This window comes from Mchenga conophoros, linkage group LG12 (assembly GCF_057382185.1).
Source record: "Mchenga conophoros isolate Kocher_MC1m ecotype Shallow Benthic linkage group LG12, M_conophoros_male_GT1.1, whole genome shotgun sequence".
In the NCBI taxonomy this organism is placed as follows: Eukaryota; Metazoa; Chordata; class Actinopteri; order Cichliformes; family Cichlidae; genus Mchenga; species Mchenga conophoros.
This window is the reverse complement of record NC_140537.1, coordinates 31,950,652-31,977,080: the sequence shown is the minus strand read 5'-3', so window position 1 is coordinate 31,977,080 and position 26,429 is coordinate 31,950,652. Positions and strand designations below refer to the sequence as shown.

General features: G+C 39.5%; 1 protein-coding gene across 1 annotated transcript; it reads left to right on the top strand.

Annotated features, from left to right (window-relative positions):
• The first annotated feature begins 1,562 nt into the window (after positions 1–1,562).
• On the top strand, positions 1,563–24,511 carry castor1 (cytosolic arginine sensor for mTORC1 subunit 1). The gene is made up of 9 exons (XM_085295282.1): positions 1,563–1,904; positions 7,853–7,923; positions 11,683–11,876; positions 14,066–14,201; positions 15,132–15,255; positions 15,769–15,879; positions 17,055–17,137; positions 17,700–17,794; positions 23,486–24,511. The coding sequence occupies exons 1-9, from the start codon at positions 1,747–1,749 to the stop codon at positions 23,555–23,557; spliced, it is 1,044 nt and encodes a 347-aa protein (XP_085151408.1). The 5' UTR covers positions 1,563–1,746; the 3' UTR covers positions 23,558–24,511.
• Positions 24,512–26,429: the final 1,918 nt, after the last annotated feature.

Below are 26,429 nucleotides of genomic sequence, written 5' to 3'. Positions count from 1 at the left end.
AGAAATGGAAAGCACAGGGCAAATTTACAATGTAAGAAAAAAAATACTGTATAGTTATTAAAAATATACCCAGGCTCAAAGAAATGTGCAGCTGAGTAGGATGGTTTTTTTTTTCTTTTACAGAAGTACAAAAAGTGCTGTGAAAAGTGCTTAAAAACAACAAAGAGACACACTTTACAGGAAATTGAAAAACTGTGCAAATAACAGCAGTGATGCAAACAACTTATTGTGTTCATTGGGATCAGTGATGGATACAAAGTCTAACAACTGCTGGGAGGAAGGATCTGTGATAATGCTCCTTTGTGCAGCTAGGATGCAGCAGTCTGTCACTGAAGGAGCTCTCCAGTTCTGCAACAGATTCATACATGGGGTGGGAGACACTGCCCAAGATTGATTTATTTTGGCCAGAGTTCTTCTGCCTCCTACCACCTGCACTGGGTCAAGGGGGCATCCTAGAACAGAGCTGGTCTTCCTGATGAACTTATCAGGGCGATCGTCCGACTCTTGGGCGATCGTGGCTCAAGAGTTGGGCGTTCGTCTTGTAATCGGAAGGTTGCCGGTTCGAGCCCCGGCTCCGACAGTCTCGGTCATTGTGTCCTTGGGCGAGACACTTCACCCGTTGCCTACTGGTGGTGGTCAGAGGGCCCGGTGGTGCCAGTGTCCGGCAGCCTCGCCTCTGTTAGTGCGGCTACATGTAGCTTGCCATCACCAGTGTGTGAATGTGTGTGTGAATGGGTGGATGATTGTGTATAGTGTAAAGCGCTTTGGGGTCCTTAGGACCAAGTAAAGCGCTATACAAATACAGACCATTTATCCAACCACTTCCTTCCAGCTGTAGATAAGTTGCTGTTCCAACAGACAACACCACAGAAGATGGATGATGCCACCAAAGAGTCAAAAAAGCTCTTCAGGAGCACACCCTGCACTCTAAGAGATCTCAGTTTTCTCAGCAGGTAGTCTGCTCTGACTTTTCCAGTAAAGAGTATCCGCGTTGTGACACCAGTCCAGATTATTGTTCAGGTAGGGGTACACCCAGGTACTTATAAGAGTCCATTATCTCAATGCTAGTTCCCTGGATGTTCACTAGTGTTGGTGTGGTTGATCTGAAACCCATCATCAGCTCCTTGGTTTTCCCTACATTGATCAGTAGATGATTCTGCTGGCACCAGGCCACTGTCTGTACTCTGGGTCATCCTCAACTTTGATGAGGCCTGCTATGGCAGAGTCATTAGAGAACTTTGGTAGATTTCAGCATGAGTAGTTGATGGAGGGGGGAAAGCAGCAAGTAATTATACTGATATTGTTTTGTTTACACTCTTGTGAAAAAAGTGTAAATAATTGTAATAATAGTAATAGTTATAATAATTGTAATCTTTTGTTTTAGTTGTTCATTCAAATCCGCTAAATGAACAGAAACTATTATGAGAATATTTGATGGCTTTTATTTTTGAAAACAAAACCGGAAGTCGTCACAGCTCGTTTCACACACCCTGCGTGCATGTGCCAAGCATCGGCATAAACCTGTAGCTTTAAGAGGAGGGGGCGTGTCTTTTCTAGGGCTGTCCCTTTATTTGAATATACAGTAGTTAAGCGGGGCTGGCGTATGGTTGCGTCGCATGTTTTTCTCTTTTCTGAGAGAAGCACCAGCGTGACGTGGGTTTTTTTATTCGGCGGAAATACTCATGACCTATGTCTCTTTAACATTTGAATGATATCATCCAGCTAGGAAGGCGTCTTCTCCGCCGCATGCAGAAACAGAGCAGTGGAGAGGAACTGCTCGCAACCAGAAATATGGACTTGCACATATTGGACCACAGGCTGAGGGTCACCAGTATATCCAAGAATGGTCTGGTGAATTTCACACACCCACTGATAAAGCTGATATTTCTCCGGAACAGGACACGGTAAGGAGATTCGTTGATCGGGCCAGATGGTCATGTCGCTTTGCTTTACGAAACAGCTTTGGTAATCCAGTACGGATATATGAGATAACCTACAGCGCCTCTTCATTTACTGAGTGGCCGAGCTATTACTGGGCGATTTGCCTGCACATGCTTTGCCTCCATGAATCATTCACAACAGTGCATTTAGATGTAAAGAATTGCAGTAGCTTTTGTTTTTAGACATTCTGTTTTATAGTTGCATTTGCACAAAAATCTGCAGCATTTAAACGGAATTTTTGTGCCCTGCATACCTTTAATACGCGATTCTTCCAGTGGGCACAAAATCAGCTTTAATCAAACTACTTCAGAAGCGTGCAGTACCGTTGTGTATTTTGGTTGGATCCCGTCTCTCCGAAACAAACTTAATACATGACATCCTGCGCTCGAAACCAACGTTCAGCCTGCAAATTTTTCTCATCTCACCCAGGCATTAGTACCAGTTTTCAGCTAATCCCTGGATATCCCTCCATTGTTATGCAATTGTTTATTCTTGCGGCTGGCCCACATATAAACGACCAAAAGAAGAGATCGGCATCTGTCTTCAGACCACCATGATATAGGCCGTGCGGGGTTCAGCTGCAGCTCTCGTGTTGAGTAACAAAGAACCTGTAAACGACTGTCTAGAAAGCGCTTCCTTATGTCATCGCCTTTCTGGATTCTGAAGTCTGTACATCACACCATACTCTGAAAGGTTCTTATGATGTACCTTATTTTGGCTTCCTCTTAAAAAGAGAGCAACGTTTTCATTATTTGGGGCAGATGGGCAGTAAAAGTGCATCCTTACAAGACCATAGAGAAGTTACATCTAACATAAATCCATATGTCAAATGCATCTCTGTACATGCTCGATTGATTTCATCTGTACTTGGTTGAGTATTGGGTAATGGAATAAGTTTGACATGTTCAAACTAGACACACTGTGTCATGATGACTTATTCTACAGTACTGTAGAAAGTAAATAACATGTCTCTGTGAATAATCATAGATGTGTGGGATTTGTGTGAGGAAGGCATTGGGCAACCGGTTAACAAGAAAATCCATATAAATATATAGTTACTTTTAAAAACTCACTTGAAAGGTATAAACATTTTTTGAACAGGTTTAGTGAAGCATTCAGTATATGTTTAAAAAGTAGGCGAAGCACTGAATAAACCAGAAAGGGCATTTTGATCATGCTTTGGAGTTATGTCACCATTGTTTTTCCTGTTTCTTTTTCCATGAGCAAGAGGGATTTTTTATTTTTTCCACCTTTTGGTCAAATACTAGGTGATGCGGAATGGGGAGTGGTGGTGAAGTTTGTTTTTAGTTGCTTGATTTCAATCGGGGAGCAAAAACAAGCCTGATTGCTCCGGGACACTTTTAGCCATCTCCCTTTTTCAGGCCTCTGCTATTCATTTGTGAACAACTCCCTGTGCAAAGCGATTTGAACGCAGCTCTGAGCAGAATTTTAAGGAGGTAATCACATGTGGCATAGTGGATTTTTCTTCAGCGTCCATTCGCGTTGGAGCTTACTATGTCTATAGTGCAGAGGCTAAAAGTAGTGAAAGGAACACTTTTGCCTTGTCTACAAAAAAATATTCATATGACGGAATAAAGTTTGCACTATTAGCTACAATATTACTCTGTAAATGTCAGTGTCATTACCAACTTAAACATAAATGTCAAATACTCTGTTTTGCAGAATATAAAATATCAAAGTTATCAGTGAATTCTCCTAGAATGGCTGAAAAAATGTGCACCTTGAGCTTCTAAGCCATTCTAGTCTTATTAGTATTCTGGTTTTGTCTTTAGTAGTTGTTTACACTTTGTAGGTAGAGTAATAAACAAAGCTCAGCATCAGCTCAATATATTGTTCTTCCTGAATTGTGGATGTAGCCCCGCAGGCTCCACACAGTCCTCCTTTCTTCTCTTTGGCGGCTAACTAACAAGAGCATGGGTTGGAACAATACTTCAGCCGAGCCAGAAACCCGGTTGGGAGTTTTCCACTTGTCTGCTTCAGTGATCCGTCAAGGCTGGGGCTCCCGCTCCTCCTGTTTACAGAGGACTTCCCACACCCCGTACCCACCCGCCTTTATGAAACTTGGGGGAGAGAGCCCGAGAGAAAACTAGGAGTCTTGTTTTCATAAGTTGCTAAGGTAGTAGACAACTTGTCGTGCTGTGATCATAGGACTTGAGTCGCTTGAGGCTCATTCCTCCCCCTTGAGCATAAGTTTTCTGTGTGCTTATCATGTTTTTTTCAGCTGGAGCATCAGTTGCAGGCCCAGTGCCGTCACCAGCCCTCACTCCCTAAGTGCTGCTACCACCCGTTGTTTTGTGCAGCTGGATCAAAGTCCAACCTCTTGTGTGCTTGGTTTTCATCTTCCCCACTTGGCCGCTCCCTCGCTACCCGTTGCTTCCTCATCTCTTCTAGTTATTTTCATCTCCTTCTCTCAGTGTTCCTTCTACTTCAACAGAAGCTTATTTTTCCAACCCATGTTACTGGATGCTGTACGAAACATGTTTGGGGCACTGACTTTGCTTTGCCACTGTAGATTCTTTGCCTGAATCTACAGTGGCAAGCCTGCAAATGGATCTGTGCCACTGGTGTCCACCAAGTTATGAACAGCAATAACTCTTTTTGTTGAGCAGATTTATTCTTTGAAGGAAGCTGAAAGAAAATATACTTTTTACTTTTTCTACAACAGTAGACGTCAAATTGGATCTTCCTTTTGACTTCATAAGAGGTCCTTGGCTGTACTGACTGCAGTTCTGCAGTCTTCATGTGACCGCAAAAACAATGCAGTGCAAATGGTTTTCCAGCTTTCTTCTTAGTGCATTATAATGCATAGATGTATAGGTGAAACATCTGTCTTGCATGTACTTTGCAAACAGGAAACCAAATATGCACACTTGTTTCACAGATAGTTCCCTCAAACTGTCAGAATGTTGCTGAGCTGTGGCTTACTTGGATGTACAAAGTCAGTCTTCACCCTCTGCTCCAAACGACACAGCACATTCATTTGTGCACTAAACGTTGCCGTTTTTACTTGCAGGAAAGCTGCTTGACATACACTAGCTGCAGGAAACTGCTTGCTAGGGAAGGTGAGGGGTCAACAGGAAATGAGAGATGTATTGTAACACAATTGGCTGGCTGAGCTTGCTAGCAAAGCCGGTAGTTACTGTTAACAGCATTCTCTCTGCCTCTCTTTGTCTATGTGGCGTGATTGTCCCATTTCATGCCAGGGATTACTTTTTGCTGACTCAGGAGTTAGACTGTCTCTCTCAGGTTTTGGCTGTAGTAGTCTAAGCTGACTGATAAGCAGAGGAAGAGGAATGTATCTTCAGCGACATTGTAAGAATACAGGAAAATCGCACTTCCTTGTTAGGGTTTCAAATGAAACAAAGAGATCTTCGATTTAGAAACTGCTTTTAGGTTCTCCATCACTAAAAATAAAAACACTCGCTAATGAGGCCCCTGCTATAGCCTGACTTCTTTCTGGCAAAACGTGTTTATTATCCCCCATTGTTAATCCACCAGTTATTAGCAGATATCTCCCTTTTAAGGGTATAAGTATTAACTAGTTCTAGCTAAAATCTGGTTCCATAATTGCCAGTCCATCTAAATCATATGCTTTCAAGCTTATCAAATCCTTTCAGTGCTGCTTTTCTGACACTTGCAGAGGAGCACAAAATAATGACATCTGACCTGTGGCAGTGGAATTTGCACACCTGAAGTTTTTTTTTTGTTTGTTTTTTTTGTTTTTTTAGGTCATTGATCAGTTGCTTTGGTCTGCCATTTGCTTTTGTTGTTTTGTTTTTTTCAACACAGGACATTAAATAGGGACCAAATATTGACTTTAAAAAATCAGTGTTATGAAGAAGAATCAGTAAAAATATTGGTGTTTAATGAAATTCCAGAAATATCAACCCCTAATCCTTTGTTGCTTTGTATACTCATAGGGCACTTCATTGGGTGTACCTCTTTGTCCCTTTTGCCTTCAGAACTGCTGGAAGCATTCCTCAGATTTGTGTCCATATTGTGACATGATAACATCATACAGTTGCTGCAGATTTGCTAGCTGTACATCCATGATGTGAACTTCCTGTTCTACCACATTCCAGAGCACTCTGTTGCATTGAGATCTGGTGAACGTGGAGGCCATTTGATTACAGTGACCTCAGTTTTCAAGAAACGAGTCTGAAATTATTTGAGCTTTGGTGGTCATAGAAGGATGGACATGATGAGCAACAATATTTAGGTAGGCTGTGGTTTTTAAATGATGTTCAGTTGGTAGTAGAGGGGCCCAAAGGGTGCCAAGAAAACACTCTCCACACCATTACACCAACATCATGAGCCTGAATTGTTGATAAAAGGCAGGATGAATCCATGCTTTCATGTTGTTTACACCAAATTATGCCATTATTTATCCAAAGAACTACCACTCACTGGATATCTTCTTTTTTTTTTTTTTTTCTGGGAGAGAGCGTTGTGGGAAAATTCCTGTAGATCAGCAGTTTCTGAAATATTCACATTTAAAATCCCATAAATCACCAATCTTATGGTCTGTTTGAACTTGATGACATTGCTAAATACATACACTTACTACCAAATTATTGGCTAATTAGACATTTGTGTTGATTAGCAATTGAAAAGGTGTACCTAATAAAATGGTTGGTAAATATATATGCCAAGATTTGACTCTTCAGTATGAAGTTTCAAGTTTATCTATTGCAGCCTAGAAGACAGTGTTTACTATCACATTGCATTCTGTGAGACAAACATCATCAGCTGAGCTTTGAAGGACAGAGCCAGGCTACCTGTGTTTCCATCCCCAAGTCAAGCTTGACTTCAGAAATGTTTGATTGTAAGTGTTAGAAGCCCTCCAGTCCAGAATGGCACCAGATATGAAACAAAATGACAACAGTTTAAACTCAACACATCAGCAGTGTGAACTGTGGCTGTTTTTCTTTTTAAAGAAGTGCAAATCTTAAGTCTAGCCTGGCCAGTGAAAAACGAAACCCTGCTTTGTTTTGTCAAAGTTCATATTAATGTTTAAGTAGACAATAGACAGAGTTATGCACAGATCAGTTCTATCAGCTTCCCTTTGTATTCTTTACTTGTATGTTCTTTGAGAACGTACCAGATTGTTGAGTTTTTTTTTCCTCTGTCAAACCACACAAAATCCTATTGGCCTAGTGTTTTTGTTTTGTTTTTTTTTGTTTGTTTGTTTGTTTGTTTTTTCACAGAGACACCATTCAGTAGGACTGAACATGAGCCACTGAGTCTGCCTTTTTACAACAAATAGCTCAAAGCTTGGTGAAGAGATTACAATAAATTGTCATCAATGTTCTGTCTTGTTTCATACCAGCTGCTCTTTTCTTCAAAAATTGTTAACCCTGTTGGGCTGTATCAGCAGGCAAAACGACACCGTTTTCAAACATTTAATGAAACTCACACTTTTTTTTTTTTTAAAACAAGCTTCAAGAAGACCATAAAGATGTAAACTGTTGCCTATGGTTCATCCAGTTGTGAAAAACAGATTTAATTATAGATGTGTATAAACAATCTAGTGACTTTTATAAGCTCACATATCTCCTTTTAAACTGTGCTGCCCAGACATTATTTGAAAGGAGCGTTTGTCAGCCAAAGCAGTGCCCCAGTTTGGTATGTTTCCCCTCCATTTGCTATAGACAATGGAGTGATAGAAGCATAATATAGAGCTTTAGGCTTGTGATAATTAAAGGACATCCAGTCCTGAACCCCATGTACATATTGGTGAAAAATTCCATTTACTTGTTAAAGGAATATATTGAACCTCCTTTTGTTGGTTGCAAATGAATAACATGGCCTTTTTTCCTGTTTCTCTTTCCCCTATTGTCATCTCCTACTTTTCATTTTTTCTAATTTTGTGCCTCCTCTCCTGTTTCAGATGCAAGTTCTTTAGTCTGACTGAGACTCCAGAGAACTACACAGTTGTCCTTGACGAGGAAGGATTCAAAGGTATAATACCCTTGTTCATTTGCATTTCTATTTGGCAGGGGGTTATGTTTCCACATTTTAGTACCAACTGAACACTGTGTGCAGATATCGATAAATGTGTGCTATGTCTAATCTTTGTAGCATATCTGTTTGTCAGCCAGCCTTATCAGAAGAAAAAGAATCTACCAATAATGTAAAAATTTAGGAGAAAAAGAGGCAAAACGCACAGACACGGTCTGATAAACAATGTAAGGAAGCTACTGCCGATTCCAGTAAAAACACGATTTGGAATTAGTATGTATTCTTGAATTGGTCCACAACATAGGGCTGTGTTGTTTTAGCGGTCTAATGTTGCTTCCTTCCTTTCTTGTTCAGCCTCACAGATATCACACGGTAGAATGGTTGTAGACTTAAAACTGTGGAGATACAATGAGAAGAAAACAAGTCTTGTAAACTTAAATTATGTCAGTCGAGCAAAAAAAGTGTTTTTCGTGGCCTCCCAAAGAGCTTATGCAACTTTGCCATACTTCCAGTTTCACAGGAGATGATCTAATTGATCTCTGATATCAGTGAAGGAAAGAAGGACTGACAGTATAAAGCATCACTAAAGTGCTTTAAACTCCCTGCCACATCTTAACAATACATTCATATAGAACTTTATTCTACTCACTTTAAGCACTTTATCAACCCGACAGCCACGGCCAATTTAGATTTACCAGTGAACCTTACATGCACGTCTTTAGGATGTGGAAGGAAGCAGGAGTACCCAGAGGAAAACCCACAAAGGAACCCAGCCAGGGTTCAAACCAGAGACTTTCTTGATGTGAGGCGACAGTGCTAACCACTCCACCACATAAGGCTGTTGTCTTTGTGCAGAGTATAATCTGTTGCATACACGGACAGGTAGTCCATGGACGAGTTGTCGTTTGGTTTGCCTAGATGCCTGCACAGAGCCTCACACTTACCATCTGATGATGAAATGCACAGCACCACATAACCTACAGTGGTCTAATGCAACTTTCCGGGGGAAAAAAGTTCAGCTTATTTTGCTGAACTTAGTAGAAGAAGTAGAATCTTGTGTAAAAAGTAAAATAAATTGTTAGAGCAATTAAAAAAGGAAACGCAGCAATGAACTTTTCCAGACATCACGCAGAGAAGGTGTGTGTGACAGCACCTGCTGCCATCTCTAGTACAAAGTCTTTGTAATGTCAGAACGAGCCCGTGTGAATCTGTGAATAGACCAGTTGTCCAGAGAGTTCAGTGCAAGCGAATGGACGTCATGTGTCCTGCCTCTTACATGCTCTACCTAGGCACCACCTCTCAGCTAAACCATGTGAAGTGTTTCAAGTAGTGAAAACAAAATCTCCCATTGTGTTCTACTTGTGAGAAAATCCAACTTTAGACAATGCCTGGACCCGATTATCGCAACATTGTTGAAGTTCATTTGGAAAAACAACTTTCTGATCCCATCCAGTGCTTTTGCTGCCATTTTTGTCTCGTCCTTTAACACAAATGTAGTTGTTAAAGGCATGTACCGCCTCGGGGTTCTCCATTACTCTCCTCTCTTGCTCTCCTTCTGACGGAAAACCTATTTTAAGAGGTTAAAGCTGGTGTAGTGAAGCCGCAAGGGGCTTCCTGTGACAAATTATGGCGACCAGAACATTGCTTCTTTTGAAGGGTATAAAGAAACAGAAAGGGGAATATTCACTGCAGGAGGTAGACAACATTTAGTAATGTTTTACGTTGTGAAGGTTTCCCGAAGTTCAAATCAACGTGCATGTCAAAAAGTATTCATGGATGTGTTTTTGTTTTTTAAATGTTTATAAATAGTTTATGAAAGGTTTGGCATAAAAGATGAAAAGTTACAACATGCAATTCCCAAGCTTGTAACCTGAGTATCTCTGCCTAAGCTGTTATTGCACATGAACTCTGGGCAGTCAAGACATTGTATTCAGTTGCTTTTTGTCACAAAGCAGGTTTATGTAAGAGTGCTGCCTGGGTAAGGCGTGCCCACAGAGTTGCTGTGAATTCTTCTGACATTTAATGTTGCTATTACGTGGGCAGAACGTTGCAAGGACTGAAAGTAAAGACTACTTGGCGTATGATCTAACTGCATTGGATATATGTGATCTTGCATAAAGCTCATTGTGATAATGTTGAGAAAATTTCAGGGGTAGTGTGAATTTGTGAAAAATCTAGACTGTATATAAAAGATGGTTGTAGCCGCCATGAAGGTGGGCTTTTTGTTGTTGTTGTTTTTGTTTTTGTTTTTTTATTCTCACTGTTGAAGCCCTTTGCATGATTGCCTCCACCTTCTTTTTGTTTTTTGCAGGGGGTTGTAATTATATTTGAACAACAGGATGAATTCCTTATGAGCTATCGCTAGTAAGCCTGGATGGGTGCATTGTGCAAACAGATGCCTGCTTTTTAGCATTAAGTAACATAAAAATATAAGGAAATACAGTTTTCCACTGGAGCAAACACTTATTAGATTGTCTATTAGACAGCTGATCATACGGCAAGCCATATTAATTTTGATATAAATGCAAAATAGCTTTAGAGAGTAAAACTTTTGGGCTGTAAAAATTGTGTGGGCCCCGCCTCAAGTGGCTACTACAGTTTTCGGCACTTCCACATTAGCCCCAGAGGTTGCCACTACCAGTTAAGTTACAGACATGCGTTGCGAGGGATCATCTATTTTAGCTTTGCCCCATAAAAGCACTGGTAGTAAGTCCCACTCTATGATCAAGCACTTGCTGTAGTGCTGCTCGCATCTTATTTCACTGCTGGCCGTTTGCGGTGTAAATAGCGGGGACATGTTAGGTCTCTGTGGCAAAGGAAGAGAGAGCAGGTGGGAGAGAGAAAGTGTGGGTTCAGTGTACAGAGCAGAAAAAGCAACAGGAAGTAATCTTTTAACACCGCCTCGTTTGCAGCCTCACAAAGATACAGATACATCAACAGCAGCAACATTTTAAGAATCCACTTTGCTGCACTTGATCCTAAAGTAGATTAAACTGCTACTGTTTGTGGAACTCATGACTGATCCTCTGAGAAGCTGTGCGGTTGCTCTATTAGAATTTTGAATATTTATCAAATGTAAAATATTTACACAACATGTACGCTCAGTGTGTTTTCAACGGCTATGCTGCCAGCTGCAACTTCTGAAAGTTTTGCACTTTTTTTTTTTTTGCAGATTGAGCTTTATGAGAAAATTTGCTTGGTTTCCTATTAGTGTGACAGTGGCATCGTTATTATTTTCTTATAGATAAGTTCTTTTTTTTTTTCTTCTTTTTTTTTTTTTTTTGGTAAAACAAAAACATGGCAACAAATGTAAATGGAAGCCACCATGTTGGTAATTTTTAAACAGCATCTAGGCCTCTTAAGTCAAAGCACTTCCACAAAAGTAGGACAGATTTTCTTTAAAAGTGAATTATTAAAATCTGTGGCACCAAGGCAGTCCTGAGTTTTGAAATCTCTGCTTAAAAGTTCCAACACTGCATCCTATCAGTTCATCCCAACCCCAAATTTCTCAATCTACAGAAACCCCCCCCTAGACTCGCCATGAAGGGAATACTGAAACATGCAACATTTTCCCAGCCTGAGTAGTACATCAGCAGCATTTTAACAGTATTAATATGTAGTTGGGTCCTGCTGGACATTGAAATAAACAGTAGCCAAGGGTATTCAATTAATATTAGCCTTTTTTGTTTTCTTTTTTTAATCTATGCATCTTTTTGTTTTTTGCTTACCAATCATCTTTACTCTTATTTGTACCCTTAGAGCTGCGGCCCTCTGAGCACCTCCAGGTAGAGAGCGCCATCTGGCTGCCACTCAACGTGGTCTCTAATGGCAGTGCCTCCAGCAGCTCTCAGGCTGTTGGCGTGACTAAGATTGCCAAGTCGGTCATTGCACCCCTTGCCCAGCAGCATGTCTCTGTTTTCATGCTCTCCACTTATCAGACTGACTTCATCCTGGTAAGCACCATCTATTTAAATCTGCAAACATTTTTTTTATCCATTTTTATTCTGCTTGATTACACTCCAGTCTTATTAGCTTCCACATCGTGTTTAATTAGCCACTCTAAACTATTCACGGTTGTATAATTTGGATCAATTTTTTACATTCTAAATACAATTTTAAATGCATTTTTTTTTAAAGTCACCCTGCAATTATGCACTGAAACCTTTTGCTACTACTGAGTTTTGCCAGATACAGTGGGGCAAAAAAGTATTTAGTCAGCCACCGATTGTGCAAGTTCCCCCACCTAAAATGATGACAGAGGTCAGCAATTTGCACCAGAGGTACACTTCAACTGTGAGAGACAGAATGTGAAAAAAAAAAAATCCATGAATCCACATGGTAGGATTTGTAAAGAATTTATTCGTAAATCAGGGTGGAAAATAAGTATTTGGTCAATAACAAAAATACAACTCAATACTTTGTAACATAACCTTTGTTGGCAATAACAGAGGTCAAATGTTTACTATAGGTCTTTACCAGGTTTGCACACACAGTAGCTGGTATTTTGGCCCATTCCTCCATGCAGATCTTCTCGAGAGCAGTGATGTTTTGGGGCTGTCGCCGAGCAACACAGACTTTCAACTCCCGCCACAGATTTTCTATGGGGTTGAGGTCTGGAGACTGGCTAGGCCACTCCAGGACTTTCAAATGCTTCTTACGGAGCCACTCCTTTGTTGCCCGGGCCGTGTGTTTTGGATCATTGTCATGTTGGAAGACCCAGCCTCGTTTCATCTTCAAAGTTCTCACTGATGGAAGGAGGTTTTGGCTCAAAATCTCACGATACATGACCCCATTCATTCTGTCCTTAACACGGATCAGTCGTCCTGTCCCCTTGGCAGAAAAACAGCCCCATAGCATGATGTTTCCACCCCCATGCTTCACAGTAGGTATGGTGTTCTTGGGATGCAACTCAGTATTCTTCTTCCTCCAAACACGACGAGTTGAGTTTATACCAAAAAGTTCTACTTTGGTTTCATCTGACCACATGACATTCTCCCAATCCTCTGCTGTATCATCCATGTGCTCTCTGGCAAACTTCAGACGGGCCTGGACATGCACTGGCTTCAGCAGCGGAACACGTCTGGCACTGTGGGATTTGATTCCCTGCCGTTGTAGTGTGTTACTGATGGTGACCTTTGTTACTTTGGTCCCAGCTCTCTGCAGGTCATTCACCAGGTCCCCCCGTGTGGTTCTGGGATCTTTGCTCACCGTTCTCATGATCATTTTGACCCCACGGGATGAGATCTTGCGTGGAGCCCCAGATCGAGGGAGATTATCAGTGGTCTTGTATGTCTTCCATTTTCTGATGATTGCTCCCACAGTTGATTTCTTCACACCAAGCTGCTTGCCTATTGTAGATTCACTCTTCCCAGTCTGGTGCAGGTCTACAATACTTTTCCTGGTGTCCTTCCAAAGCTCTTTGGTCTTGGCCATGGCGGAGTTTGGAGTCTGACTGTTTGAGGCTGTGGACAGGTGTCTTTTATACAGATGATGAGTTCAAACAGGTGCCATTCATACAGGTAACGAGTGGGGGACAGAAAAGCTTCTTACAGAAGACGTTACAGGTCTGTGAGAGCCAGAGATTTTCCTTGTTTGAGGTGACCAAATACTTATTTGTAAATTAGGGTGGAAAATAAATTCTTTACAAATCCTACCATGTGGATTCATGGATTTTTTTTTTTCACATTCTGTCTCTCACAGTTGAAGTGTACCTCTGGTGCAAATTACTGACCTCTGTCATCATTTTAAGTGGGGGAGCTTGCACAATCGGTGGCTGACTAAATACTTTTTTGCCCCACTGTAAAAGAAGCCTGTGTTTGCATTTTGTCCATTCACCAATTTGGCAGTTAAGGGATTAATCCTCAACAGTGCTGAGGACACTAAAAAGTTACATATTAGATGTGAAAAGTGTGAAGTGGGCACAAATACATAACACCTTGACAGATGTTTGTGTCAGCAAGTATATTAATGTCTCACATGCTGCTTGAGCTCAGGTATTTCCTTAAAGTGAGCGAGTGTAGTATCCTGAAACAGCATGACATTATAGACAAATGAAATGCTTATGGAGGAGGTGTTGCATATGTTTAATCGATAAGCTGTCTTACTAGTGATGTTTATTTTCAACAATTTCTTTGTTGTGTAGGTGAAAGAGAAAGACCTGTCTGTGGTCGTCAGCACACTAGAGGAGGAGTTCAATATCTATAAGGAGGAGGGAGGAGAGTCTGTTCCTGTGCATTGTCAGGATGTTTCCAACGGCCTCCACAAGAACGGCAGAGAAGGTACAGGTCACAGGGCTATTTAGTATGGATTTATTCATTGATCCAATTTGTCTCAGAGGAAGTACGGACATTAAAATGCCAGAGCACCACGTTCACTAAGGCCGGTGTCATCAGGTGACTGTTTTACAGTCCAGGTCACAAATCATTAAACTACAACTGAAGAATGATTTTATCTATGGAAAAGTACTTAAAAGCAGTTTTTTTTTTGTTTTTGTTTTTTTCATTCCACAAGCATCTTATTTTAGAAAAGTCTAACACATGCAGTAGTGAGTACACTGCAAATATTGTAGCAGCTTCTGCTGTGAGTGGTCTTGCATTCTCAGACTAACATTTGTGCAACCTTACACAACTCAATTTGAATGTAAGGCAGCCATGTGAGCCCATGCAAAGTCATTATTGATGCAGCCGTGTCAGCGCTGGCATCACTGCTGTTCTTTGATATTTTATAACTCAGCAGTGCTGCCACGATGCTGTACTGAAGAAAGAGAAAATGCTACAGAGAGAAGCGAAGTCATGATTGAAAAGACAGCAACCAACTGGGACTTACAGCGCTGTGCAAAAGCCTTGACTAACCCTCATTTCCTTATATTTTGCTAGGAAAATGTGAAGTATGTGCAGTGATTTATTAAAACATGCACAGTATTTTAGGCAAAAACAGAGTTTGTACAATATGAATGAGCTTGAAGGTCAATATACACGTAGAAGCTGAAAAGCTACCACATTATTATTTTTTTTTTACTTTTGTTTTTAACAATAGAAAACAGTAACAGAGTAGATCCATAGATCAACAAAGATCCACTGATAAAAGGATTTTTGTCTTAAAAGACAATTTATTCTCTAGAAAAATCTGAAAAACCTGTGTGCAATGCCCATTTGTAGTAGTTCCAATCCTTCCCATTTTTACGGCTAACACTGTGCTTGTTCTTGCAGCCATTCAGCCTACAGTTCACCCGGTTCTGATCCCAAAGAACCAGTTTTGTGTCATGTCCCTGGATCCCGATACACTGCCGTCCATTGCCACTACACTCATCGATGTTCTCTTTTATTCCAGCAGGTGACGTTTTGTTTTTGTTTTTAATCACTTCACAGCAATACCTGTTTTAAAGCACAAGGTGGCAGCAGAAGACTCAAAGTAGAGTTCAGTTCAGTCAGTTCAGGCTTTTTTTGTTTTTGTTTTATTGATGGTAATATGAATTTATTTCATTTTTTTCTTTGCAGCATTGCTTTGATTGTGTTTATATTACCATTAAAGTGAAAATTTATAAAGTATTTTTATTAATTTTAGGACACGCTTGAAACGAAAAAACACTTGTAGCATATTTTATACTAAATCTAGGCTGATAAAGACTGCTTTTATTCTGCATACATATGTTTGTTTAACATGTTTTCACGTATAATTCTCCTAAAGTAAGACCAACATTTTTATTTATGACTTGCTTTTTTGCTCTGTGCTTGACAACCGTAATAAATGTGTGGCTGATGCAGTTTGTTATTGTGGTGTCCTTATTAAAAATTTAAAAAATGTTACTGTCTTTCTGTCACATTTAATGTGTTTCCTCCTTTTCAGTCCTAAAGAGGACCCCCAGCCAAGTCCAAGCCAGGATTGTGTTAAATTCTTCTCCTTCTCCCTCATCGATGGATACATCTCACTGGTGATGGACACTGAGGCTCAGAGACAGTAAGCAATCTAAATTTCCCACACTCTTAATTTACTTCATGGTTCTTTGCTGGCATCTATGACTTTCTTGCTTACGATGTATGAACAGGTATAACCCCTCAGGTTCTCTGGCACGAGTTATTCCAAAGTTCTGGATTAAATCTTTAAGTCATATGTTTTTGCCACTGAACAGTCAGAGGACTTGAGAGCCGAGGTTATTAAAGTTGAATAAAACTAAAGTAAAGTCAAAACCATTTTAGCTAGCTAAAATAAAAATACACTTAAGAAAATGTTTCAACTAACTAAAATGCTTTTATGAAAATAGAAAAAAGACAAAATAAATAAAAATAGACAGGAATTGACCTTAGTTTTAGTTACTGTCAGTCTGGATAAATCTGCCAACATGGCCTGCCTGAGGAGCCTTTGTGAACATTTATTAGTGCTTGCTGATGTCTTCATGACTCTTAAGTCACCTGCCTTTATAAAGTGTTTGAATTGTTAAATCTATGACTTTCCAAAGTCTTTTAGGATTAAGTTCAGAGGTTTTAGGTTTCATTTTACAAATTGTCTAAATAATTTCATTACAGATCATGAAGGCAAAATATATTTTCGAGCCCTTTAAAAAGAAAAATCCTTATTTTAGTATATTTGTTGTTTAATCTTTGGGTGGCAGCCAGAGCATTCTCTGGCAAGAGACAAAGCTTAGTTCATGGTTCAGTCCCCCACATAAGTAAACCCACATAAGTAAACTCATGCTTGATGAATCCAGACATTTCAAACTGAGTCTTATTCTGGCTTATAAATTGCTCAAGTTGCTTCATGTCTGAAGTACTTTGAGCTGCACATGAATAGGTGCCACATAAAAAGTTTGCTTACTTGAGTGAGTGCACTGAAGGCTGCTTTGAGTTCATAGCAGGTTTTCTGTCTTCTTAATGTCTCAGGCACAACACAGCTCATGTTGTTTGACGCTGCTCTATTTGATCATTTTAATGCAGGCGTTTTAAGCCAAGTGTGGACAATTTAACCTCATTGAGTCCAAAAAAATATGAATATCAAACTGAACAGCAGTTGTTTTGATGTTTTCTCAGCTCACTGCATTGCTGCTTTTGCAGTATTTTATCTGGTGATTGCTACAGGATGTTTTTCCCCGCTACATTTCTGACGTAACAAATCAGCGTTTGATTTGTGTGCTCCAGGTTTCCGGCCGATCTTCTCTTTACCAGCTCTTCCGGGGAGCTGTGGAGAATGGTTCGCATAGGAGGACAACCGCTGGGTTTCGGTACGATATTTTACTCATTCCTCAAATGTTTCAAAATCAGCCATATGTGTTATCAAGAGGTAACTCTATGCATTTGGCTGTATCCGTCTTCACTTATCTCGACAACCGCAGATCTAGTCCACTTCCGATTTGGCAGGTAAGTAATTAGGAACTTGGTGATTGGTGGAAGTAAAGACTACTATGCTATCACACTTTCACAGCGACTTGTAGTTTGCCTGTCAGGCAGTTGGATAAATGTAATATAATATAAATTATACCTATGGGAAAAAACCCTGCCTTTAATTGTCCCCAAACGGATGTTTTACTGTGCTGACCAAATTAGCATACCTGATGGTTGAAGCCACTTTTACTTATCAGGTTTTTAAATGCTTAACAGACTTATGATTGATTTGATTTACCATAATCTTTGTCACCAAAAACTTGTTCTGTCAACAGGAGAATGAAATGAGCAGGCAACACTGTGCTCATTAAATTTACAAACAGCTGAACCCTCATTATTATTTTTTATTTCGCTTGATTATGATTGTGCTGCTTATTCTCCTTCTCTCGTTATGTTTCATAGATGAATGTGGTATAGTTGCCCAGATATCGCAGCCTCTCGCCGACAGTGACATCTCTGCCTATTACATAAGCACCTTCAGCTTTGACCATGCTCTGGTGAGTCCAGCATTTTGATCACCTTAAATTATGAACAGTCTCAATCTGACATGTCATGGGTTATGCAAATAAATCGAACAGATCACATTTGTGATTAATAGATAAATACGCCACACAAGCTTAGCAAAAGTATAACGTGTTATGACGCAACTAGGGAAATGTAATGTGTATACTGGAGGTTTAACTTATTCTGTTATTAGACGACAGCATGGAGGTCAAAAGATTAATGTGATTGGGTAACATCCTGAAGAGAAATCGAATCAGCAAATCAGTGGAAATGCAAATCACTTCTTGTCAGAGTTAAGATTAAGATTAAGCATAAAAACAGGATGCAGATGTTTGCCTTTCGAGTTGAAGTCACAAACTTTGTGTTCAGTCAGTCATATATGCTGCTAGTAATTCGATCATATAGATTCAACTAAGTCTATAATGTGAATCGTTATTCAGGCTATGGACCACGATTCCATCTTAAAAGACTATTGTAGGGTCAGATCCCAAACCCTATAGGCTAGGCTGCTACACTTTTTGCTTTGGATGCTTAAAAAAAGTGAAACTTAACTCAGTTTTATATCTCAGTATCATTTTTATTGTCTAAAGACTTCAGGTTTGGATCTGTGTCTTTATGCACAGATAAAAACCAAGTGTTGGTCACATAAATGTCATTCGTGGAAGCATTACTCAGCATGCTTAAACTGGTTGACTCACTTAAAGGATATTTTGTGCAGTATATTTTTGGATATTTAACATTTAAGTGAAATTTATAGAGGTAAGTCCTATATTACACTCTCAAAGCAAGTTTGTTTTTCTTTCCTCCACAGTTTATTTTAAATTCAATGTACCGTATTTCCCGGACTACAAAGCGCACCTGAATATTAGCCGCACAAGCTAAAATCAGGGGAAAATCCTGTTTTGTACATACATTAGCTGCACCTGACTAAAAGCCGCAGGTGTTTCAATGTTGACTTATCAAAGGGAATTGTCAGGAAAGAGATGGCTGTTTGGAGACACACCCCTTTTATTAATATTTTGAAAAACAAGTTATGGGTACATATTTGCATAACTTTTTAGGTATATGTACAAGTAGCGGTAATTACAAGTACGAAACATGTACTGTGCTTCATAAATGAGTAACAAATGTAGTACATAACAATAACCTACAGCACACCAGAAAAATAGATTCGGACTACCTTTTAGGCTCAGGTGCAGTGACACGGCTTTAACAAGAAGAAAAGTCAGTCATTCACCATCTTTCTCTTCTTCCTGCGCACTAAAACCACCAAAGTCCTCTTCTCCAGTGTCGGAAACAAACAGGCTCAGGATGGCTTCGTCATCCACTCTCAGCTTCTTTCCTTCGTTGTCGCTTTCAAAACCAAACAAATCCTCGTTGTCAGTGTCAGAGTCGAACACCCTCAGAAGGGCCGTGGCGGTGTCCTCCTCTCCATCATGCAGCAGTCCAGCCCTTCGAAATCCGTTGATGATCATGGATGTTTTCACACTTTTCCACGCTGTCAGGTTCCACCTGTGGAGTTGAGCATAACTTGCTTTTCGCAAGTTTATTGCCGCTCGTCATCCACGCCTCCCGCTGAACGGGTAGCGCTACTTTGAAGTTTGTTTTTTCGCGCTACTTTTACAGCACTATGTTGCCTGGCGGATGGACATGTGACCAACATACCACTCTTGAACCCCGATACTGTGTGTCTGATCACATGCCCTTCCGCCAGGCAACGTAGTGCCGTACAACAGCGGAACAAACAAAACAAATCGTCTTACGATATGACAAAAATCATGGACAATCCATAGAAAAGCCGCACCTGACTAAAAGCCGCAGGGTTCAAAGCTTGTGCAAAAAGTAGCGGCTTATAGCCCGACAATTACGGTACATGTAAGGTTACCTGTCCCTTACTCAGTCTGCCATATTAGCCTCCACACACCTGAACCTTACCAAGATGAAGGTGATGGTAGCTAAATTGACTCCAAATACGATGCTGAAACTCTGTACTTTCCATGTGGTTTGATAGCACATCAAAATTTGACGTGTCTTCAAAGGTTCATTTTGATATGTACATTATCGTGCCTGTCAAAAATCGGTTGCATTGAAATTGTGTATGTTCCAGCTTGGTAAGCAAGTTATCTGCATTATCTTGAAAATTACTAAGAAAGCTTTATCTGGCTCATTTGTTGCCATTTCCGAGAAACCTGCCTGTGAATCAACAAAACCAAGTTTCCCCTCTACATTTAGGCAAGAAATGCTTTTTCTCATGGTGTCTGTAAAGTGAGTAGAGAGATCTGAGGTAAACCACGTATGATATTGCATTTCTCTACTGCAATATTAGACTTCTTATCTGCAGCTATAATCCAAATAAAAAAAGTAGCTGTCTTGTATAAAATGTAAATGAAATGATTTGAAAACCTTAAGAATCTTTGAGAACAGTACAATAATATAATAATAAAATTATACACCAATGCAGCGCCCGGGGAGCAGTGTGTAGGGACGGTACCTTGCTCAAGGGTACCTCAGGGTAGCCGTTCAGTGGAGTCGAACCCCCGACCTTCCGATCATGGGGCAACCACTCTACCTACTGAGCTATCCCTGCCCCTTGTGTGACAACAAAGTGTTGTTTTTAATTTAATGAAATATGGTGAAAGGCCAAATATCAAACAACTAGTTAAATTGGTTAGTAACATGACTGGGTATTTAAAAAATAAATACATAAACTGACTCAGTCTTTCCAGACTAAAGATGTGGAGAGGCCCCCTACTCTGTAGAAGACTGCATAGGTGAATAATTCACCAATGAAATAAATAGTTCTCAACTATTTATTTTAGTTAAAATCCTTAAAAATAAAGGTATTGAAGAGGTGCAATCTTTGGGTGCTTAAGCAGCACAGCAATTAAAACCGACAAGATCTGGTTCTGGAAACCAGGACGTCGGGGATGGGCAACTCCAGGCTTCAAGGGCCGCTGTCCTACAGGTTTTAGATGTGTCCTTGATCCAAGACAGCTGATTTTAAATGGCTAAATTACCTCCTCAACATGTCTCGAAGTTCTCCAGAGGCCTGGTAATGAACTAATCATTTGATTCAGGTGTGTTGACCCAGGGTGATGACTAATACCTGCCGGACACAGGCCTTTGGGACCTGGAGTTACCCACCCCTGCAATACATGGATTAGAAAAATGTAAAAAAAATAAAAATAAAATCTCATACCTCCCACAAACACAGGATCAAATTTAAAGAATGGCAAAGAAAAATGCAGCGATCTTGAGCTAATTTTCATTTAGACACGTTGTCTAAGGAGCTTGGAAAGAAAAGTGTCCGGACTTCTTTAAGTTGCTTGAAGTTTCACCTCTCATCCGAGAAGCTTCTTCAGTTCAAAAGGGTCAACTATGCGAGTGTACACCCCCCCCCCCAAACAGGCACAATCGACGTCCTAATGATCCTCTACCTAATCACATGAGCCAAGGTGTGAAAACTGGTGTAGGTCATAGTCAGTCAAGGCTTCGCGCAAACTCATTTTGAAACTAGTGTGTGGTCCGTGTGTGTGGGCTTCCAGTAAACTTCAGGGTTGACGTTTCCATTCTCTTCAATGCCCGCGGCACAGTCCAGGAATGGCAAACAAAAACAACAACAACAAACTTTATTTATAGAGCACATTTAAAAACCAGCGGTATACCAAAGTGCTTAACATAAGAGACAGAGAAGTAACACGAATATTATAAGGCCTTAGCAAAGTATCAAATATACCCACAGGTCAATGCCACTAATACACAGGGGTAATATAAAATGCATATCAAAATAAAAACATAATAAAAGCACAAGCCATAAAAAAAATATGTATAAGGAAAAATAGAGTAAGTCTAAGAGTCAGGTGCGAGCATTAACAAGCAGGAAAGGCAAGATTAAAAAAAAAAATAGGTTTTTAACCGTGATTTAAAAGATTTAAAAGATGGAATTGGACGCCCGGATCACAATCGGAAGGTTATTCCACAACTCTGGTGCAGCCAGGGCAAAGGCCCGGTCACCTCTAGACTTCAGCCGAGATCTAGGCTGCACCATCTTAATGCTCTGGCAGGAACATACGATTTAAGGAGTTCCTTAAGGTAGCTCGGTGCTGTGTTGTTGGTAATTTTAAATGTAAGCAGCAGTATTTTAAATTGGATGCGGTATTTTATGGGTAGCCAATGCAGGTCAGCTACAGTTATCCTTTGTCTTCCCTGGTGACCTTTATGTTTTTATCCACAGTGTTTATATGAGCAGTGAAGGATTCAACTTCTTGGGTTTTGAAGAAGACACTTTACAATCCCCTTATTCTGTTCTTATTTATGGTATGATTTATACAGTGTCCCATCTCTTTATGAAACAGGGTTATAAATTTTAAATATTTGTACAATGTTTCAATATAACATGGATGGGTGTATGGATGACGGGAGTAATAACCAAAGTCTTAGTCACGGAACACTATTGCTTTCTGTTCTGTCACTGCAATCAGGTGCTATCTTTACTCGTGAACCATAACCACACTGTTCTGTTAATAGCAAAGTCTTGCAACTTTAAGAGAAAAAAAGTAACAAAAAAGTAACAAAAAACACTTCCTGTGACGTCACAATGACGTGTGCACTTCTGAGAAATTCTTTGCATTAGTAGATAATTGCAATCCTGGAATATTTTTCTGCTATGTCATCCAGTTGTAGTATTTGAGATGTATTTCTTGCCAATGGGCACCCGCAAACAGAGGGTGTTTTGATGGGGAGTGGGGTAATGCCATCGTTACATTTTTTTTATTTTAAGAAATTTTTTTTTTTAAGAATTTTTTTTTTTTTTTTTTTTTTTTACACTGATGAAAAGGATTGAAAGTCATGTTAAACAACACAGCAAGAGGTGCAGTGACTCTTTCACATTACTGTAGAGCAAAATCATTTTAATTCAACCACACTGGAGGGTTTTCGAACACGAGTGACCCGTTTAACGTCAAGCCAAAGTATCTGGTCATATTTAAGACTTTAGTAGGCCACTCCAAAGCCATTCAGAGTGGAGGTCCTGGTGCCTTTCAGATAGTTGTGTTCCTGCATGATTATCATTATGTATTATTAGCATTATCCCCTAATAAAGGAAATCATTTAAAACTGCACTTTGGATTTACTTGCGTTATTTTTGCATAATGTTGAAATGTGATTGAATCTGAAACAAGTGTGACAAACATCCAAAAACAATTAATCAGAGGGGTGTTTTCAAAGCACTGTACGTCAGTAGTCCGTGTGAAAGAACATGTGCATATGAGATGGTGGTAGGTCAGCACCTTTCAGTGACTTTATCACAGTCATTTTATCTTTAACTAAAGTAGATGGGCCAGTAAATGTCAATTGATTTCATGGAAGTTAATCATTGTGTAAGCTCAATGTTTTGGTATTAGGAACTGTAACTTTACTGTTTTGGTTGATTCTTAGCACTGTGATTAACCTTGTCTGCATCCATATTAGGCTAATTTAACTGTAATAAAACAGTTGTTACACTACCTGCCCAGCAGAAAACACTGTACAAAGTGAGTCCAGATTTATTTTTTTTTTAATCAGATAACAGAAGCAACCACAGTATTTCCATCATGTCAGCTTTATAAGATTATAACACAATAAAGCTGTTCTTTAAGTTGCCAAGCAATAAATGTAATAATACGTATTTAAATTTTTTTTTCTAGGTCCCTGAAGAGGACATAGTCAGTGTGACAGACATGCTTCAGCACCAGAGGAACGAACCAGCCACCAGCTGATTTCTGAAGGACTGATAGTTGTTGATGATCTTGGCTCTTTATGTCCTCTTGCTCCAGTTCTAACAGCTAGAGATGTCAGGCCAGCAGAGAAGGAGACTAACTCTGTGCCTAGATTAAGACTGCATTGCCAGAAGTATTAACTACTACAAATTTGCCATGAACACCGCAAGCGCTTTTCTGTGGTGCGTGCACACAGTTTGTATGCGAGGCCTCCTGTTATACCTGTCGAGGCAGGATGCACAGGATGAGCCTTAGGGGGTCCTCAAGCTGACAAATGCACATCACAGTACACAAACACTTGAAAACGGACACAACCACACTTTAGCATTCAGTTTCACAAGCTGAAAGTTGGGCTTGAGCGTGTATAATAGACATGTATGGTCAGAAGATGAATTGTTTTGCAGCATAGACCAGAATACACTCAACACACATCTTAGTCTTCCAGTGTGGTGTTATATTATAATATCATGTCAAAGCAACAGTTGTTTTGTTTGTGAGGGAATTTTTTTTCTTCTTTTTTCATTTAAAGACCATTTGCAAGTATTGCTGTTTTCATTTGTGTTCAACTGGAAGTGTGTAGCTTGAAACGCAACGCGGTGACAAACAATCGTTTGTAATTATCATGCAAAAAATTTTTGGTTTTGACAACAGAGCTCACTTGTTCTGGTTTTGAGAAGAAATATGTTGATTCTTGTGTCAAAACTACCACAATCTCTGTAGGGGGCGACCATTTCTCCTTTTTTAAATAAATAAATAAATAATGGGTCAGCATTTCTTAACCTGAGGTCAATAACACTATGTCTTATTTTTTGTTTTTTTGTTTTTTTTGCACAATAAACTTTGTATCTAGCTATTATCACTTAGATCGTTTTTCGGTGGTACAAATGCATTTTATACAATTTGAAGTAAAATTCTTTTTGTGCTGCTTCAGTTAATAAAAGTTCTTTAAAATAAGTTCCATGTTGGCTTTGGTGTAAGTCATTCCAACAAGTACTGACAACAAATGTTGCTGTCATTTGTCCTACATGATGCAACTGGGCCTGTATTAAGTAGCTTTGATAATAGTTATTTATGGGAGGGGGGTTTCTTTTTGAAGAAACGGTTGAGACAGCTGAGAGGCGAAATGTGGTGTTCTTTTGGTTTTCATTTTAAGAGTATTAACAAACCTAAACCAACACACTAAAAAGTTCTTCCCAGCTGGAGGTGCAGTAGGGCTCAGATCAGTGATATTCCTGTTGTGGCTGTAACAGGAGCAATTACCTATTAAGCACATTTGTTGAAGATTTTCTTAAGTTCAACCCAAATCAACATTGAACAGGCTATTGGGCAAAAATCCTGACTGTTTACCTGCAGGAATTTGGTGTTTAAATGCTCATCGCTGAGTTTAAATTCCAAAGATGAAACCAAAGCATAGCTTGTGCGTATTTGAATAAACAATAATATTTATTAAACTGATTGTTGTCCAAAGGTGACATTTAAAAGACAAAGTGGAGGTCCCAGAATGGATCCTTAAGAAATAAAAGAAGGCTGATCTGTAGATCTCCAAGCAAAAGGGTAAAAAAAAAAGAAAGCGAGAGAGAGTCTGTTGCAGGTTTGCTCTGATCATTTTTGTTAATCACTGACTGAACTATACACCTACTTTACTGTTTTTGTAAGAAAAGTTGAAGAAAATGCGACAAAAGAAACATAACAATTTTGCTTAAGACAGCTTTTGAGCTTCTTCTACACCTCTTCTTTAAGGTTTTTCTTTTTCTCTGTAAGAGATTTTATTAAGCAACACCAGCAGCAACATAGCCGCAAACACAGCACCATGCTTTTCTGCGAAAGCAGGCTAAGTCTATTCTTGTCTGACAGGTTGGCGTCTGCATGACGTCTTAAAGCTTCAGTCATAAAGGGAAATTTGTGGTTGGAAGTTACATAAAACCATGATGGGCAGGTAATATCGGAAAAACATAAGAGACAAATACGATTTTCTTTTTACTTGACATATACTGGATGCAGTTAATGTCCTTAATAAGACATAAATTAAAAAAAAATTTTTATCAAACCTATTTACACAATATTTCCCTACCTTTCTGACTTGTGTCCCCTTTAAACAGAAGTGGGTACTAATGAGTCTTTGTCAAAGTTTTAATATATTATTTTAATTAAATGGGATTTTCTTTTTCCTGTGTTAACTTTCAAATGGTTTATTGTTGAGCGTTATCCATGTTATCCAACTTCTGTTTAAAAACCTGGCCTATATAATGCAAGCCACATCGCATGCAGATGGAATGTTTTTCATGCTCTGATATATTTTGAGGATTTTAGTTATCTGAGGTCTATCTGACCATGGTCACACCTCTTATGAAATCATATGATCCAATAATATGTCATAATGTGAGTGATGTTAAAAAAAAATTTGTCATGGAATTCCTTTGTATGAGGTGAATGTGGGTGTACCTAAAATGTAATTTAAGCCGGCCTACCAAAGCAAAGTTGCATGTTGCTGTTTTGTATGGTTTATCACGGACCACTGAGGATAAGAGTTAGTACTGCTACTATGGGTTCCAAACTCAATAGATCTCTCCTGCACTATGGTAAATATATATTTTTATTATTATTTAACAAACACAAATTTGACATGGTTAGGCCATTTGATCAACAAATACAACTGATACTACATAGTTTCATCATTACATCAGGAAGCCTCATATACTACTCGTTTAATCTGGTTGCATTATTTTGGTAATTTTACAATTTCTTGTTTAAGAGAACATTGTCCAATTCCATTTGTTTTTGTTTTTCTTCAGCAATCCTCTTGATCTTCCTGGAAGTTCAGTGGAGTCCTGTGTTTTCTGCTCCGATTTGTCCATCTAATAACTCCTGTGAT